The sequence below is a fragment of the Suricata suricatta genome, chromosome 16 (assembly GCF_006229205.1).
Source record: "Suricata suricatta isolate VVHF042 chromosome 16, meerkat_22Aug2017_6uvM2_HiC, whole genome shotgun sequence".
Lineage (NCBI taxonomy): Eukaryota > Metazoa > Chordata > Mammalia > Carnivora > Herpestidae > Suricata > Suricata suricatta.
This window is the reverse complement of record NC_043715.1, coordinates 12,144,245-12,160,422: the sequence shown is the minus strand read 5'-3', so window position 1 is coordinate 12,160,422 and position 16,178 is coordinate 12,144,245. Positions and strand designations below refer to the sequence as shown.

Sequence of the window (16,178 nt, the reverse complement as noted above, 5' to 3'; positions counted from 1 at the left end):
TCCTACCTCTGGATGCGGATGCTCTGGTCTTGGTGGCCCTGAGTAGCTATCATCACGTCAGCCTCATCCAGAACAAACACCTTGATCTTCTTAGGGTCAATGAACTTGAGCTTGGCGCACCAGTCCAGAACAGTCCCAGGGGTGCCAATGACAATGTGTTCACTGATCTTCTGACCTCTTTCCACTGTGGAGACAAGATGTTTTCTGTGGGTATTTCCATGGTAAAGCCTACTTTCTTCTCTGAGAAAATCTAAAGGTATGATGTATTTTAATGCAACTGTTTAGATATTTACTCTAGTGTTTTAAGGAAAGGTTATGATTTCACTAACAGTATTTAATAATGCTGAAAAGATAAGGTAAGGATATAAATGGTGAAAAGATGAAAGCCTCTTCAGTAGAGTTCTTTTCCATTTTCTGTAGTCATCGGTTCTTTTCCAAGGGGGATCTGTAGTTATTTCTTCTCCGTCAACATCGTTCCCCCAGCCAGGACGGCACTTCTCCCAGGCAGACTTTCACAGCACTCTCTCCAGTGCACTCTGCCCCTCAGCTACCCTAGCATCTACATCAAACAAGCCGGTTGTCTTTCCACACTCTCTGTCAGGGTCAGTAAACAGGATTCATCATGAAAGGCTTTACTTTCTCAAAGAAACACAAACTGTCTCTATTAGATTAAGTGCTTTTGCAGACAAGGCTTGGTGGACCATAGCATGTTCTTGACTATGTGCAGTCTGAAACTTACAAGATTTGGATCTTCAGTTTGAATTAGATAGCACTTATAATTTTTAGTTCTTTAATTACAATCTTGACCAGACACATATAAGCTTCCTCTAAACAGCCAAAATTTTCCCCTAATGTGAATGTTGAGTCAATTCAAAGCCAAAAAATGTACCTTCTTACTTCTGTTAAACCAATTACTGCCTGCCATAAAAGTTATTCTGACTCCTTTTCCATTCTAACTTCAACCCAAATTGAAAAATGGTAAATGTCTTATGATCATCTTCCACTAAACTTTATAATCTTACTTACTTTCTAGAAGCAATTTCAAGTTGGTATGAGGACATTGTATGCTGAGTATATTTCTGCGAGTCACAGTTTAAAGATTCACAGGACTTAGCCAAACATTCAACAAGATTTTTTAAATTACTTAAACATTGCTAATTTGTTGTAAAACAAAGATAGGAAACATGAATAAAGAAAAAAAAAAAGAATAAACATAAGCTCTAAACAAAAACCAAACTCTTAAATACAGAGAACTGATGTTTGCCAAAGGTGGGGTGAGTGGAGGAGGGTGAAATAGATAAAGGGAATTACCTTTCACATTTAATCCATTTAAGCACTGAGAAAAATAGAGAATTGTTGAATCATAGGAGTGCCTGGGTGATTTGGTTGGTTAAGTGTCTGACCTTGGCTCAGGTCATAATCTCAGAGTTTGTGAGTTTGAGCGCCCCATTGGAATTTTCTCTCTCTCTCTCCTCCCTTTTCTCTGCCTCTCCCTCACTTGTGTGCTCTCCCTCAAAAATAAATAAACTTAAAAAAAAAGGATTTGTTGAATCATTATATTGTATACCTGAAACTAATATAACACTGTATGTTGATTATAATCAATTAATGAAATGCCAGAGTTGATTGTTCATATTCTAGAACACTTTTGTTCTTCTAATGACATTAAAAAGAAATTAGGCAATTAAATCCAGAATGTGCATAATTCTATAAGCAACTGGTCTAGTCTGTTAAAAAAGTCAAATGTACTAGGGGAGAAGATGGAGGGACTATTCTAGATTAAAAGAAACATAAGAGGGACGCCTGGGTGGCTCAGTGGGTTGAGCGTCCGGCTTCGGCTCAGGTCATGATCTCACAGTTAGTGGGTTTGAGCCCCGCATCAGGCTCTTTGCTGACAGCTAGCTCAGAGCCTGGAGCCTGCTTCGGATTCTGTACCTCCCCCTCTCTCTGACCCTCCCTTGCTCATGCTGTCTCCCTCTGTCTCTCAAAAATAAATAAAACTTTTAAAAAAAAGAAACATAACAACAATACCAAATGCAGTGCATACTCACCAATTCGATCTTGGTTCAAAAACAAAGCAGCCAGAAAGAAACACTTTAGGGGAAAAATAAAAATGGACTAGATACCAGTTATTAGAGAATTTGTTAATTCTCTTGTGATAAGGGTTTTGTGGCTATGCTGACGAATGTCCTTACCATGAGATGCGTGCTCAGGTATTTAGGAATAAAGATCCACAATGTCTGCAGTATACTTTCAAATGGTTCCTCCCAAAACACACACACATACAGATATATGGCAAAGTGTTGAGTTTTCAAATGTACTTAAAGGGCACATGTGTTATCTTTATTATTTCAATTATTGCATATAATTTGAAATTTTTTAAATGCAAGTTGTCAGGGGCACATAGGTACCTCTCAGTTGGTTAGGTGTCCTACTTCAGCTCAGGTCATGATCTCATGGTTCATGAGTTTGAGCCCCGTGGCAGTGCAGAGCTTGCTTGGGATTCTCTTCCTCCTTCTCGCTCCCTGCCCCTCCCCCACTTTTGTGTGCGCTCCCTCTCTCTCAAAATAAATAAACTTTTAAATAAAATAGAAGTGGTTAGCCTAATGAATTAGAATCACATATTCATACTCACATTTATTGCCTCGGACAGCATAAGCTAGCTTCAGTTCAGGGTAGAATTTTCCCATCTGTTCAATCACTTTTCCTGTTTGCAGCGCAAGCTCGTAAGTTGGGGAGAGGCACAGACACTGGCAGGGAAAGAGTGCACAGTGAGATCTCAAGGACAGTGGGGACCTACCAGCAGGACTTACTTATCCCTCCAGCTAACGCTGAAGAAGGGTATGTAAATAAAAGTGCACACCATCTGACCCTTTAGGCTGAAAAGTCATAAGCTAGATTTCTTAAGGGTCAGAACTCTGGCTGGATAAAGACCCCTGAAAATAGCTATTGGCCACAGGAATACAAAATCCCACATATGAGCAAGGATCTGAAATTCCAGTTGGAGATTAGCTTCCTTTTCACTCACTTAGAAAGTTCTCAGAACTTTCCAAAGGATGATAGTTGTAGATGGAGGAGGTTTTTCCTGCAGGTAAATGAGCCAAGTCTGTCAGCGGTGTCCCAGAACCGGCAAACCACGGAGAGGTAACAGGATGTGTGCAGCTACTGGGAGACCAGCCATATTGTTTGTGCTCCACAAGGGGCTCTCGATTGTGTAAAAAGTAATGAGCACCTTGGCTTTTATTCCATTGAATGTATTTTCTAGCTACACGTTAGCAGAAAATCCAAATTTACCAAGCCCTTACCTGGGGGTATCTATTTGCAGGTTCTACTTGGCTGAGCATGGCCAACACGAAGGCAGCTGTTTTACCAGTGCCAGACTGAGACTGGGCAATTAAGTTCTGTGGGCTGCACAAGAAAACAAACTGTTTAGGAGCATAAATCTCAAGTATCCTCTTAGTTAATAACAATGCAGAATAAGGCTTAGTTTATGGAAGGAGGCTCTGATTTCTGCAGCGGAGTTACACATCCTAGCTCCATAAACACAAAGCACCAGAGAGAGGACTGGTGGGATTCAAAGCATACTCTACACCTTTCATTCTTTTTTTTTTTTAATATTTTTTATTGCTTTTTATTTATTTTTGAGAGACAGAGAGAGACAGTGCGAGCAGGGGAGGGTCAGAGAGAGGGGGAGATACAGAATCTGAAACAGGCTCCAGGCTCTGAGGCTAGCTGTCAGCACAGAGCCCGACGCGGGGCTTGAACCCACGAACCGTGAGATCTGATCTGAGCCGAAGCCGGATGCTTAACCGACTGAGCCACCCAGGCGCCCCTACACCTTTCATTCTTGACACAGCAGCCAGTGATTCTTTTAAAACGTGAGACCCCTTATGTCACTCCTCTGCTCAAAAGTCTTCCAGTCGCTCCTCATTTCATTCAGAATAAAAGTGAAAATCCTGTGTTACAATCTGGCTCCCTAGTGGTTCTCTGCTCTCAGCTCCTTACTACCTGCTCCCTTATTCACCTACTCCACCACAGAGGCCTCAGTGTTGCCCCAAAGCATGCCAGCCACACCCCCATCCCAAGGTGTCGGCACTGGCCATCCTCTGCCTGGGGCGACAGCATGTCCACTCTCCTCCTTCAAGACTTTGCTCACACAGCATTTACTTGATGAGCTCCAACACTAAACACTCAATTAGAATTGTAACCTACCTTGAAATGCCTTAAAGAATGATGCACTCATAGGTCTAATAGGAGAAACCTAACAGAGGTCCATAGGGAGGGGAAGGGGAAAGAGAGTTGGGGAGAGAGAGGGACACAAACCATGAGAGACTACTGAATACTGAAAACGAACCGAGGGTTGAAGGGGGAGGGAGACAGGGGAAGGGGGTGATGGTCATGGTGGGGGGCACCTATGGGGAGAAGCACTGGGTGTTATATGGAAACCAATTTGACAATGAACTATTATAAAAATAAATAAATAAAATAAAACAATTTGTTTTAATAAAAAAAGAATGATGTATTGGTGGATAGATATATGATAAAGTTTAGTAAAATGTTAGTGACAGAATCTAGATGGTGGCCATATGGGTGTTCACTATAAAATCTTTTCAACTTTAAGTTTGACAATTTTCATAATGTAAAGTTGGGGGGAAACTGCAATCCATTTCCTTGGTAGTCCTGATCTCCCTTACTATGCTCTGTTTTTCTCCTTAGCATTTGTCACCTTTTTAATTTTTATGTATTTTATTTACGTTTATTTATGGGGGGGAGAATGAGTGGAGGAGGGACAGAGAGAAGGGGACAAAGGATCCTAAGCAGGCTCTGTGCTGACAGCAGAGACCCCAAAGTAGGGCTCGAACTCACGAACCATAAGATCATGACCTGAGCCAAAATCGGATTATTAACCAACTGAGCCACCCAGGCACCCTGTCACCTTTTTTTAACAACAACTTTTTAAATTCAGTGGCATTAATTACATTTAAACAAACAATTCAATGGCATTAATTACATTCAAAACTTACTATCTTTTAACATGCTATATACTGTATATTTTATTTATTTTTAATAAAAATAAATGATCTATACTCCAAACTAAGCTCCTTATATAAGACAAGAATTTGGGTCTGCTTTGTTTACTAATGTATCCGTGTCTACAATAGTATCTGTTGTATACCTGCATGAATAGTACTAGGTAGTTCTCTCAGGTCTCTTCTAACATTGATGATCTAAAAATTAAGCACCTATGAAAGCATTGAGATCTCTAGGGAAACCTGGGCGGCTTAGTCAGTTAAGTGTCTGACTTTGGTTCAGATCACGATCTCACGGTTTGTGAGTTTGAGCCCTACATTGGGCTCTGACCTGACACTGTGGAGCCTACTTGGGATTCTCTCCTCTCTCTGCCCCTTCCCTGTTCTCTCTCTCTCTCTCTCTTTTACTAAATAAATAAACATTAAAAAAAAAGACCTAAACACAAATGACCAATGTGAAACAAATATTCCATTTATTCATCTTTAAGTATATTCAAAGCATCAGGCTAAAAAGCAACATTATTCATCATGAAAAATGTCACTATTATGAAATAGAACAAAGAAAACGTTAAGAAAATACATTCCTATTTACTTTTATTTATTTATTTTATTATTTTTTTAAGCAGGCTTCATGCCCAGTGCACAGCCCAATGTGGGGCTGAACTCAAAACCCTGACTTCATGACCTGAACTGAGATCAAGAGTTGGACATCTAGGGTACCTGGTGGCTCAGTTGGTTAAACATTCAACTTGGTTCGGTTCATGATCTTGCAGTTCATGGGTTTGGGCCCCGTGTCAGGTTCTATGCTGACAACTCAGAGCCTAGAGCCTGCTTCAGATTCTGTGTCTCCCTCTCTCTGCCCCTCCCCTGCTCTCACTCTCTCTCTCTCAAAAATAAATAAACATTACCAAAAAAAAGTATAGGTATAGATATGTAAGTTTACGTAAAAAATGTCTAAAAGTCTCTAAATGTTAGTAAGGGGGCAGATTACAGATGATTTTTATTTTTCCTTGTTTTCTAGCTTTTCTAAAATAAGCATGAATTACTAGTAGAGTTTTAAGAAATAAAAGAATTTTTAAAAAATGGAAAATTTAAAATGGGATAGAGTTGTATCAGGACACATACGGCTCAGCAAGCATCAAAGGCAATGCATTCTCTTGGATCTTGGACGGACGGTTGAAGCCCATGGCATAGACTCCCTGGAGAAGCTGTGGTTTCCTAGGAAAACAGTTAAAGATGAAAGTCACCATCTCTTCAGTTGAGGAAAGAAGCCAAATATCTGAGGGATTTCTTTTTCTCTTACTGTTGTTACACATAGTTTATTTACAACTAACAATACTTGAATTGTGCGAAACTGAGCACAATTCACATTACCTGGCAATTTTACTTAATAGTCAAAAGCAGCTAAATTCTTTTATTAAACTTGTGTTAGCTAAAAATGTTCTGCTGTGATGGAAAAAAACATATACAGTAGGACAAAGATCTCTATCTGAACACACGGGAGAGTCAGAAAGTAAACAGATACTGACAGCCGAAGCTCCTCGAAGGACTTCACTGAGTAGAGCGGGGAGTTTGGGTCCCGCTGCAGGACTTCCACTTGGTTCGTGTTGTCGACGAGGTTGCTTCGGATCAGCTTGTTGAGTAAGGACTGGGCCGCTCTGTCCTCTGTCGGGGAAAAAAAGATAAAAGAATTTTACTTTACTTTTTATTATTTATTTTATTTTTAATTTCTCTTTTTGAGAGCAATTTTAAAAGGCCATGAAATCCGCCGTGAGTTCATCTGAATGTACTTGCCACAGGCATTTTCAGCGGAAGCATGTTATTTGTGCTAGGACTTTGTCATGCAGTCGGGCTTCATAGGCCTCTCCAGGATCTACTCCAAATAACCTTCCTTTCTAGAGGTTATCTACTCTTCTTATGTATACCCAAGTATTTACTCCCCAATTTGTGCTCAGTGGAAAATTAAAAAGTATTAGCTTAACAAACATGTCACAATGAAAAAAAACCCCCAGAAATTAATAGTTTGTAACTTGATATCATATAAACTTTCTATCTTGTTATCTATGTTTGATGTGTCCCAGTATCATTTAACTTTATTAGACAATGGAATGCAACTTAAAATTTCTTTTATAATACCCTGTACAAGATAATCATTCAAGGACTATTTCCTGCTGAAGTCCATCAGTGGTTCAAAATAAAATCTCCCTAAAATGTAAACAATGAGATTCCTTCAACACTTATGTTGAACTTTTATTAGCAGTGTGACTCCCACTAAAGTCAAACCAAGTTGGGCATAAAAACGAAGCCGTATAACAATCTATTCTCTTAAGACTATAGAACCTCATGGGTATAGCTCTAGGCTGTTACCTTTCTCTTCTTCATCTGCCTTCTCTGAATTAGCACTGGTGTTGACAACAGCACCTTTATCAGACACAAATTGGCCGTCATTCAGTATCACATCCCATAACCCAACAGTTGAGACAATTCAAATTCTATGAGACACTAGAAATGTAAAGGCCTGGGGAGCAGAAAAATAAATGAGGAAACCCAGCCACAGATAAAAACACTTTATTGTTCCTAAATAAACAAAAGTATGAAACAATGTTGCTTATATTTCAATTCTTTCCTATTCCAAGTCCTCTCACCACACTTTAAACATTAATGTGACTTTCCCTCATATCAGTATTTCTGAAATGTTATAGAAAGATGATCACAGCAGGCAATGATCACAAACCACCTTGATGTTCAAAAGAGGAAATCACATTTCATTAATATATGAACACTATAACGCCATTAGGATTCTATGTATATAAACTATTGATTAATAGAAGTGTATAGTCAAACAATGTTGTAGTTATGAAAAAATATATAGAGAAAGATTGTAAGTAAGTTTGGAATAAAGTAAATGTTCCTATTCCCTTCACCCCACCAGTAATTTTAAGTACATCAACAAAAATTTAATGGATTTTTGGTAGATATTATTTTAGGATAACGACAGTAGGTTCTCAGGGGGCTCATACTTTATCTCATCTCAGATTGAGGAATATTTTGAAAAAAAAAATAATAATCTTTGGCAGTATTCTCATGGACAGCAATATATTGGATCATTTACAAGTCAATCAGGCATCCTCAGGCTTATCTTAAGCACAATACAAAGCAAAACAATCCAGTTTAATTCCCCAAACAGCTGCCAGTATCTGTCAGCCCCCTGCCTGGTACATGTATAATTTTTTTCCAGACAGTTGTTTTGTCACAGCAGAAATAGTAAAGGAAAATCACATTTGCTTTCAAACTAGCTTTTACTCACCATTGGCATCTGGTTTGATTTTCTCTTCCTTAAGATGTAAGTTGCTCAACTAAATGGAGAATATGGAGGGGGGGGAAAGTGTCAGGAAGATTTTTAAAAAACAGAGCCTTCCCAATGAAGCTGGGGAGAAATGAGCCACTCGCAACACTTCTTCATTAGGTTGTTCTGCTGGGCTCCTTTTGTTGACTAAATGAGTGCGAATAAACAAAATATCCCATAAATACAGCAATCGAAAAAAAACTGGTTATACAACAGCTCAAAATCTACACCTCCTAATTACAGTCCCTAGAGAGAATGATAATTTGTGCGTTTGCTGAAGGCCCTGGTTACAAAGACTCTCTCAGAATACCACTTGAGTTGTCATTCTCTTGTATTCCAAACAACAGGAGAATTTAAGAAATACTGGAAAATGCGGTCACACTTCAGACAGAGAACATCAAGGTGGGAGGGCGGCAATGAAAGCATCCGTGGGTAGGCATCAGTTGTGTTGTAAGGTATGTCTGAGCCACAGGACCACAACATGCCAACATGCATCCTCACATTCAAGCCTGCCTTGTGCTCGAAGTCTGGTACATGTCTATTTTTTAATGTTTATTTATTTTTGAGAGAGACAAAGCGAGCACGAGTGGGGGAGGGGCAGAGAGAGGGAGACACAGAATCCAAAGCAGGCTCCAGGCTCTGAGAGCTATCAGCACAGAGCCCAACATGGACGGGGCTTGAACCCACAAACCACAAGATTATGACCTGAGCCAAAGTTGGACGCTTAACTGACTGAGTGACCCAGGTGCCCCTGGAATCTGATATTTTAAACTGAAAACAGCCTGGGGCATCATGGCACACTGTATAATCAAGATACCTAGCCATGTGAGGAGGGAATACAAAGGAAGGAAAAAGCAAAGAATTCAAAGAAAGAATTATTAGGACTTTGAACAAACACTGTAAATTAGGCATATCCTGGCAGGACTTATCTCCTCAATGAAAATACCCTTTTATTTGTCAATTAAACCTCAGTAAAAGCTGGGGTGGGGGGGCGACAAGAAAATATCTTAAAGACAGGAATATTTTTAATTGATCCTTGTATCTAGCAGAAAGCAGGTGCCCTAACCATAAAATATTAAGGGGGCTTACGACATCATCTAGTGAAGAGTGAAAGAATGAAAATGGCTATTTTTTTAAATGTTTATTTATATTTGCAAGAGAGAGAGAGAGAGACAAAGTGTGATCAGGGGCAAGGCAGAGAGAGAGAGAGAGAGAATCTGAAGGCTCCAGACTCTGAGCTGTCAGCACAGAGCCTAACTCGGGTCTCCAACTCACGAACCATAAGATCATGACCTGAGCCAAATTCAGACACTCAAATCGACTGAGCCACCCAGGTGCCCCCAAAATGGCGGTTTCTTAAAGCACCACCTACACCAGCAATTCTTTATGTTTTGAAGTTCATTCTGTCTTTCCTCTAAGTCCAAGAAAGGGGAAAGGCAAGAGAGGAATGAAACAGTTGTTTATTTTGATGGGTGGTTAGTTGGGATGGAAGAGCCTCACTTCTCTGCTGTTGCTAACTGAAAAGGTAGTTTCTGGTGGCTCTGTATGCTTTAGTGTTAGGGGATGGAGAAGTAAGGGGGGGGCACACTGGAGGGACTGGTAAGAAAAGAAATTGGCAAAAAAGGAAATTGTCATAAAGCAGTAAAAATCCTTCATTAACCCCATAGGATAGCAAACACACTGACAATATGAAGCAACCAGTGTAGCATACAGTATACAGCAGGCATTCAATATATTTTCATCTTCTCTAAAGCACTCCTCCACACCCTGCCAACAAACCGAGTTTAAGTGTAGTATCCAGGGCTGTGGAGAGGGAGAGGGATAGAGATTGGGGGGCAGGGGCAGAGACACGGACTGCCTGATTTACTGGCAATATTTAAACTGTAGGTTAATAGCACTCACTCCGAGGGTGGAAAATGCTAGCTAAAACAAATGATAGGGCTGAGGTACAAATGAGGTAAGTATTAGAAACATCTATTAAAGCATTTTAATTATCAATGATAAAAAGAACAAACCCTTCTCTTGCTGATATATTGTCAAACTGAAGTTAACAAAGTAAATAAACAGTTAAACTAACTGAAATGCAATGTATGGGAAAAGTTGGTAGCAACATGTAAGTGAAACTACACAGGACTCTGGAGAGGTTCCAGCAGAATCTGAAAACCTATCCAGGGGGCGCCTGGGTAGCTCAGTTGGTTCAGCGTCCCACTCTGGAATTCGCTCGGTCGTTATCGTACGAGTCGTGAGATTGAGCCCCACAGAAGGATTTTTCTCTGGCCCTCTCTCTCTGCCCCTCTCCCACTTGTGTGCTCTCTCTCAAAGAGTAAACAAATAACATTAAAAAAAAAAAGCCATCTCAGCCCTCATTTGGTTATAAGGACCTCAAAGCCTATAAAGCAAGACAGTGAAGTTTGTATTACCCAGTGCAGTGTCAGTGAACTGAGCACTGAAACTTATATTAAAAATACAGTTAGTGTAGGGGCGCCTGGGAGGCTCAGTTGGTTAAGTGGCCAACTTCAGCTCAGGTCATGCTCTTGCGGTACATGAGTTCGAGTCCTACATGGGGCTCTGTACTGACAGCTCAGAGCCTGAAGCCTGCTTCAAATTCTATGTCTCCCTCTCTCTCTAGTCCTCCCCTGCTCGCATTCTGTCTCTCTCTCTCTCTTTCTCTCTCTCAAAAATAAACATTAAAAGTAATTTTTAGTAAAATAAAAAAATACAGTTAGGTTAGATACCTTCCTTTGCTCTGTTTACTTGGACCAAAAGGGAGAAACCATTTTCTCATGCAAATTCATCATAAACCATTTTGAAATTAACCAAAAGGCAAAAAAGCAAAAACATCCACTTTGTAAGATCCACATTCTTTCAATGCCTTTATTATTTTAGTTTTTAAGATGTGTTAAAATAATTGCAAATTATACAGTTACACATTGCATTTTATTCAAAAGCACTTGAGAAAGGATTCTTGAGACAGAAAAAGAAAGATTTAATGGTAAATGAATTATACTGAATGGGGATTGTCTTTGGCAAAATGGTGAAGTAGAGGACTTAGTCATACTCATCAGTTTTCTAATCTGTTTGCCCTCCTCTAAACTGAAAAGAACTCTCCAACGGAACAGAGAGGAGCCACCGAGGAGCAAGGAAATAAATATAAATAGAATCTAGCTTTTTATTTTTTAAATGTTTTTTATTTATTTTTGAGAGACAGAGAAGGACAGCGTGAGCAGGGGAGGGTCAGAGAGAGAGGGAGACACAGAATCTGAAACAGGCTCCAGGCTCTGAGCTGTCAGCACAGAGCCCAATGCGGGGCTCAAACCCATGGACCGAGAGATCATGACCTGAGCCGAAGCCAGATGCTTAACTGACTGAGCCACCCAGGCGCCCCGAATCCAGCTTTTCATATCTAAAATAAATAAGGAATGAAGCTTAATGAATATTTAAAATACAGTAACCTTGTACTATACACATCACTGTCACCTATGTCACACAGGACCTGTGGGGTCCTCAGTGGGAGTTCCATAGGCAGAGGTAACAGAGGTGTCTTTGCTCATTTGCTCAGTGTTAGAATATTGTGATCTAATTTACCTGTGCATGGTTAAGTAGATTCACAAGCCTTATCCAGGTTCAACTAACCAACCCATACAATACGGACAAGTAATTTAAAAGATTCCTGCAAAGAAACTGTGAATTACAGATAAAGACAACAGTGGCTGTTACGCATGTAGCACTTGTAGTAGGCATGGTCATAAGTCAATGAGGTAGTATGATTATCTCCATTTTACAGATGTGGAAACTGAGGCACTTAACCTTTCTGGTTAAGCAATTTGCCCAAGATCACATAACTAGTAAATGATGGATCCAGATTACAAATCCAAGTCTGTCCGGCTATAAAGGCTAAGGTTTTGTTTTTGGTTTTGTTTTGTTTTTTAAGTTTATTTTATTTTGAGAGTGAGAGATAGTGGGGGAGGGACAGAGAAAGAGAAAAGAGAGAGAGAGAGAAACAGAATCCCAATCAGGCTGTGCAATGTCAGCACAGAGCCCCATTGGGGCTCAAACCCACATAACCTGAACCAGACGGTTAACTGACTAAGCCACCCACGCACTCCAAAAGCTAAGGTTTTAATCTCTACACATGGTGCCTCTCATAGATAATATTAATCTCATGGGAAATAATTTTAGGGGCACCTGGGTGACTCAGTCAGCTATGCCTTTGACTCTTTCAGCCCAGGTCACGATCTCACAGTTTGTGAGGTCAAGTTCCACCTCGCACTCTGCACTGACAGCACAGAGCCTGCTTGGGATTCTCCCCCTCACTCATTGCCTCTCTCCTGTACACACTCACTCACTCTCTCAAAATAAATTAATAAACTAAAGAAAAAAGAAAAGAATCATTTTAAGGATGATACAATGGTGCAGCCACTTTGGAAAAAATCCTGACAGTTCCTCAAAAGGTAAACATAGAGTTATTATATGCCACTTCTAGGTGTACACCCAAGAGAATTGAAAATATGTGTTCACACAAAAGCTTGTACATGAATGATCACAGCCAGCATTATTCAAAGTAACCAAAAACTAGAAACAATCCAAATGCTCATCAGTGGACACTGATGAATGGATAGACAGAACAGGATATATCTAGACAACGTAATATTTTTTGGCAATAAAAAGGAATGAAGTATGCACACCTACTGAACATGAATAAGCCCTGAAAACATTATGCTAAATGAAAGTAGACAGACACAGCAGACCACGTATTGTATAATTCTGCTTTTATAAAATGTCCAGAATAGATAAATCTAAAGAGACAGAAAACAAGTCAGCAGTTGCCAGAGATGGATGGGGAGAACGGAATGACTAAAGTCTGAGGAAACTTTTTGGAGGTGGTGGAAATGTTCCATATCCTGATTGTGGGCATGGCTACACAACTGGATGCCTTTGTCAAAATTCACAAAACATGGGTAAGTTTTACTATGTAAATTATATCTCAGTAAACTTGACTTAAAAACTTTAGAGGGCCAGGGTGTCTGGGTGGCTTAGCTGGTTAAGCTTCTGACTTCAGATGAGGTCATGTTCTCACAGTTTTTGAGTTGGAGTCCCGAATCAGGCTCTGTGCTGACAGCTCAAAGCCTGAAGCCTGCCTCAGATTCTGTGTCTCCCTCTCTCTCTGCCTCTTCTCTGCTCTCTTGCGCGCTCTCTCTCAAAAATAAACATTAAAAATTACTTTTTAAACAAACAAAAACTTTACGGAGGGCCAATCCAAGAGATCCAACAGTCAACCAGAAAGAATTCTTGAAAGAGGACATGAAGAAAAAGGGGAGACATCAACAATGAAAATTTTCAAGAAAATTTCTCATAACTTAAGGACAAGAATTTTCCATATTGAGAGGACCCACCCAGTGCCCAGCAAAATGAATGCAAACAGATCCATACCAAGACTTATTATCATGAATTTTTGGAATACTGGAGACAAATAGAAGATTCTTCAAGCTTACAGGTCACATCAGGAATTAGAATGGTCTCAGAAATCTCAATAACTAGTAAAAAAAATCTAAAAGGCAATGATAAATGCTTTTAAAATTTGGTAGGAAATTAGGGGCGCCTGGGTGGCTCAGTCAGTTGAACATCCCACTTCGGCTCAGGTCATGATTTCACGGTTTGTGGGTTCAAGCCCTACATCAGGCTCTGTGCTGACAGCTAGCTCAGAGCCTGGAGCCAGTCTTCAGATTCTGTGTCTCCCTCTCTCTCTGACCCTCCCCTGCTCGTGCTCTCTCTCTCTCTCCCAAAAATAAAATATTACAAAAAATTTTAATAAAATTTGGTAGGAAATTAATTTCCAACCTACAGTTCTACATCTAGCCATATTATCCAAGTGATAGGGCAAAATAAGATATTTCCAGAAATACCACAGTATCTTAAAAATACTTACTTCCCATACACCTCCAGAAAGCTGATGGCTGGCTCCACCAAATCAAGAAAGAGGAAGAGAGGGGATACAAGACAAGAGGAGTGAATCCCCAGAATGAAGCTCAAGGGAAATCTGTCCTGTTTTCATCCAGATCCCAAAACAACTTCTGTCCTTAACACAGGGAGAACTAGTCCAAAATGAAAGAGGCTAAAAGACCTGGGGGAAATTAAATTAACAGAATACTTAATGTGCCTGAACATCCTGAGATCATCTTAGATTTTAGCAGAGCTTGGGGTTGAGTTAGTGATAAGCACAAAGAACATGAAGAAAAACTGCAAAGCAATTTAAATTCCAAGGAAAAAGAAAAAGTTTTAGAGGAAAGTAAAAGTATTCATAAGTTACTAATAATATAAACATGAAATACTGATCTAACTAAAATTATAATGAAAAGGTAGGGAACGGGAAACTGTGCATGTGTAGTGGAGAAAGGAGGATGGAGGAAAGAATCACAATCGGTACATACCTAAAACTGAAAATTCAAGAACTAGCAAAACATGCTATTTAGGGAACAAGGAAGTCAATGATGCAAATCAGTTTCAAGAGAACTATTAATTGTGTATGGGGAGGAAAAAATGTGGTGGTGGAACCAGTTTTTAAAACTATTTGGCTCTGAATTATGTGGATATAAATTTTTGTCAGTTATAAAAAAAAAAAACCAATACAAAGTCCCTGTTCTCAAGAGAGTCACAGAAATAAATACCAACAAGTAGGTTCAAAGCTCTATCAGAACTTAAGAGTGTTTGAGGGGGAATAATTAATTCTACATAGTCTCGTTTAACTCATATCTTGTTTACTGTACATGAGGCCCAGAACAAAGTTGAAGTGATCAGAAGATGGTTTACTGACTGCTGGGCCTAATAAGGCGATCATTCATTATCACCAAGTAAGATGAGGAGGCACACAAAGATAAGTAAACCACGGTCCCAGAGCTCAGGAAGTTCAGAATCCAGAGATGGAGAATGACACAAAGGTGATTATAATCCAAGGTTGCGGGTTGGGTAGCGGGGGGAGTGCAGTCTACAATCAGTCTTGATTCAGGGAAGACGGACAGGCGGCTGGGCTCTTTATCCCTGAAAGCACTCGCCTGCTCTTATGTAACCCAGGAGGCGGATGGTTAAACAAAGCCAGTTCAGAGTCCTGCCTGGCTCCATCCGTCCACTCACTCTATACCCATCCTGACCAAAGTAGCGAGTGTCTTTCCAGGGGAACTGATCATCGGCCCAAACTGACCCCTAACCCTTTTACGGCTGAAGATAACTCACCGACTCCGCCGCCGCCTCCTGTTCATCCACCGCCAGGGCCCATGAGTCAGTGGCCATGGCCCCAGGCGCCGGGTGGGACTCTGTCTGGTGCTGGCGGACTCGCTGGCTGGGGAGATGCGATCGTGGGCTCTGGGGGATCGCAGCAAGCCCCGCTCCTGCCCCACAGCGGGGGAAGTCATTCGCTCCGGAGCTGGGGACCGGAAGCGGCGCGCCGCAGTGACGTAGGAGTCCCGCTCGCCCCTCGCCCACACCGGCTGCAGCTTCCGCCGCCTTCGGACCCTCACCCTTACCCCTGTTAAGCTCACATTTTCTTATCTAACGTCCGGAAACACAGACTGTGGTAGGTAGTTGCCTGAAAACACATAAACTTCTGCCAATTGGCTCTCCATCCCACGAGGAAAACCACCTTCCCTCCCAGCATGCTGACACAGCAGCTCGTATAGATGGAATGTGTCAAAACAGAACCATTACAGGTACAGGAGTCACCAAAATGCACATTGAAACAAGCATATCTTCTTCAGGTTGGTCATTTCAGTGCCCAGGTGTTGGGAATCGGCCATGTCAAACGCCATTTG

At 40.7% G+C, this 16,178-nt stretch overlaps 1 protein-coding gene across 1 annotated transcript; it reads right to left on the bottom strand.

Annotated features, from left to right (window-relative positions):
* Nucleotides 1-2: 2 nt before the first annotated feature.
* LOC115279702 (ATP-dependent RNA helicase DDX19B) lies at nucleotides 3-15,798 on the bottom strand. The gene is made up of 8 exons (XM_029924222.1): nucleotides 15,604-15,798; nucleotides 8,338-8,386; nucleotides 7,398-7,451; nucleotides 6,560-6,695; nucleotides 6,156-6,248; nucleotides 3,306-3,408; nucleotides 2,636-2,750; nucleotides 3-184 (listed from the first exon to the last, which is right to left on the bottom strand). Exons 1-8 carry the CDS (start codon nucleotides 15,658-15,660, stop codon nucleotides 3-5), a joined length of 789 nt encoding a protein of 262 aa, XP_029780082.1. The 5' UTR covers nucleotides 15,661-15,798.
* Between the last annotated feature and the right edge of the window lie 380 nt (nucleotides 15,799-16,178).

Excerpts from the sequence above, each read along its gene's own strand:
- LOC115279702 (XM_029924222.1), bottom strand. The coding sequence starts at position 15,660 with ATGGCCACTGACTCATGGGCCCTGGCGGTGGATGAACAGGAGGCGGCG. Across the intron at positions 7,452-8,337 it reads AATCAAACCAGATGCCAATG|GTGCTGTTGTCAACACCAGT; the intron begins GTGAGTAAAAGC and ends TGTCTGATAAAG. Across the intron at positions 2,751-3,305 it reads CTGCAAATAGATACCCCCAG|TGTCTGTGCCTCTCCCCAAC; the intron begins GTAAGGGCTTGG and ends TTTCCCTGCCAG.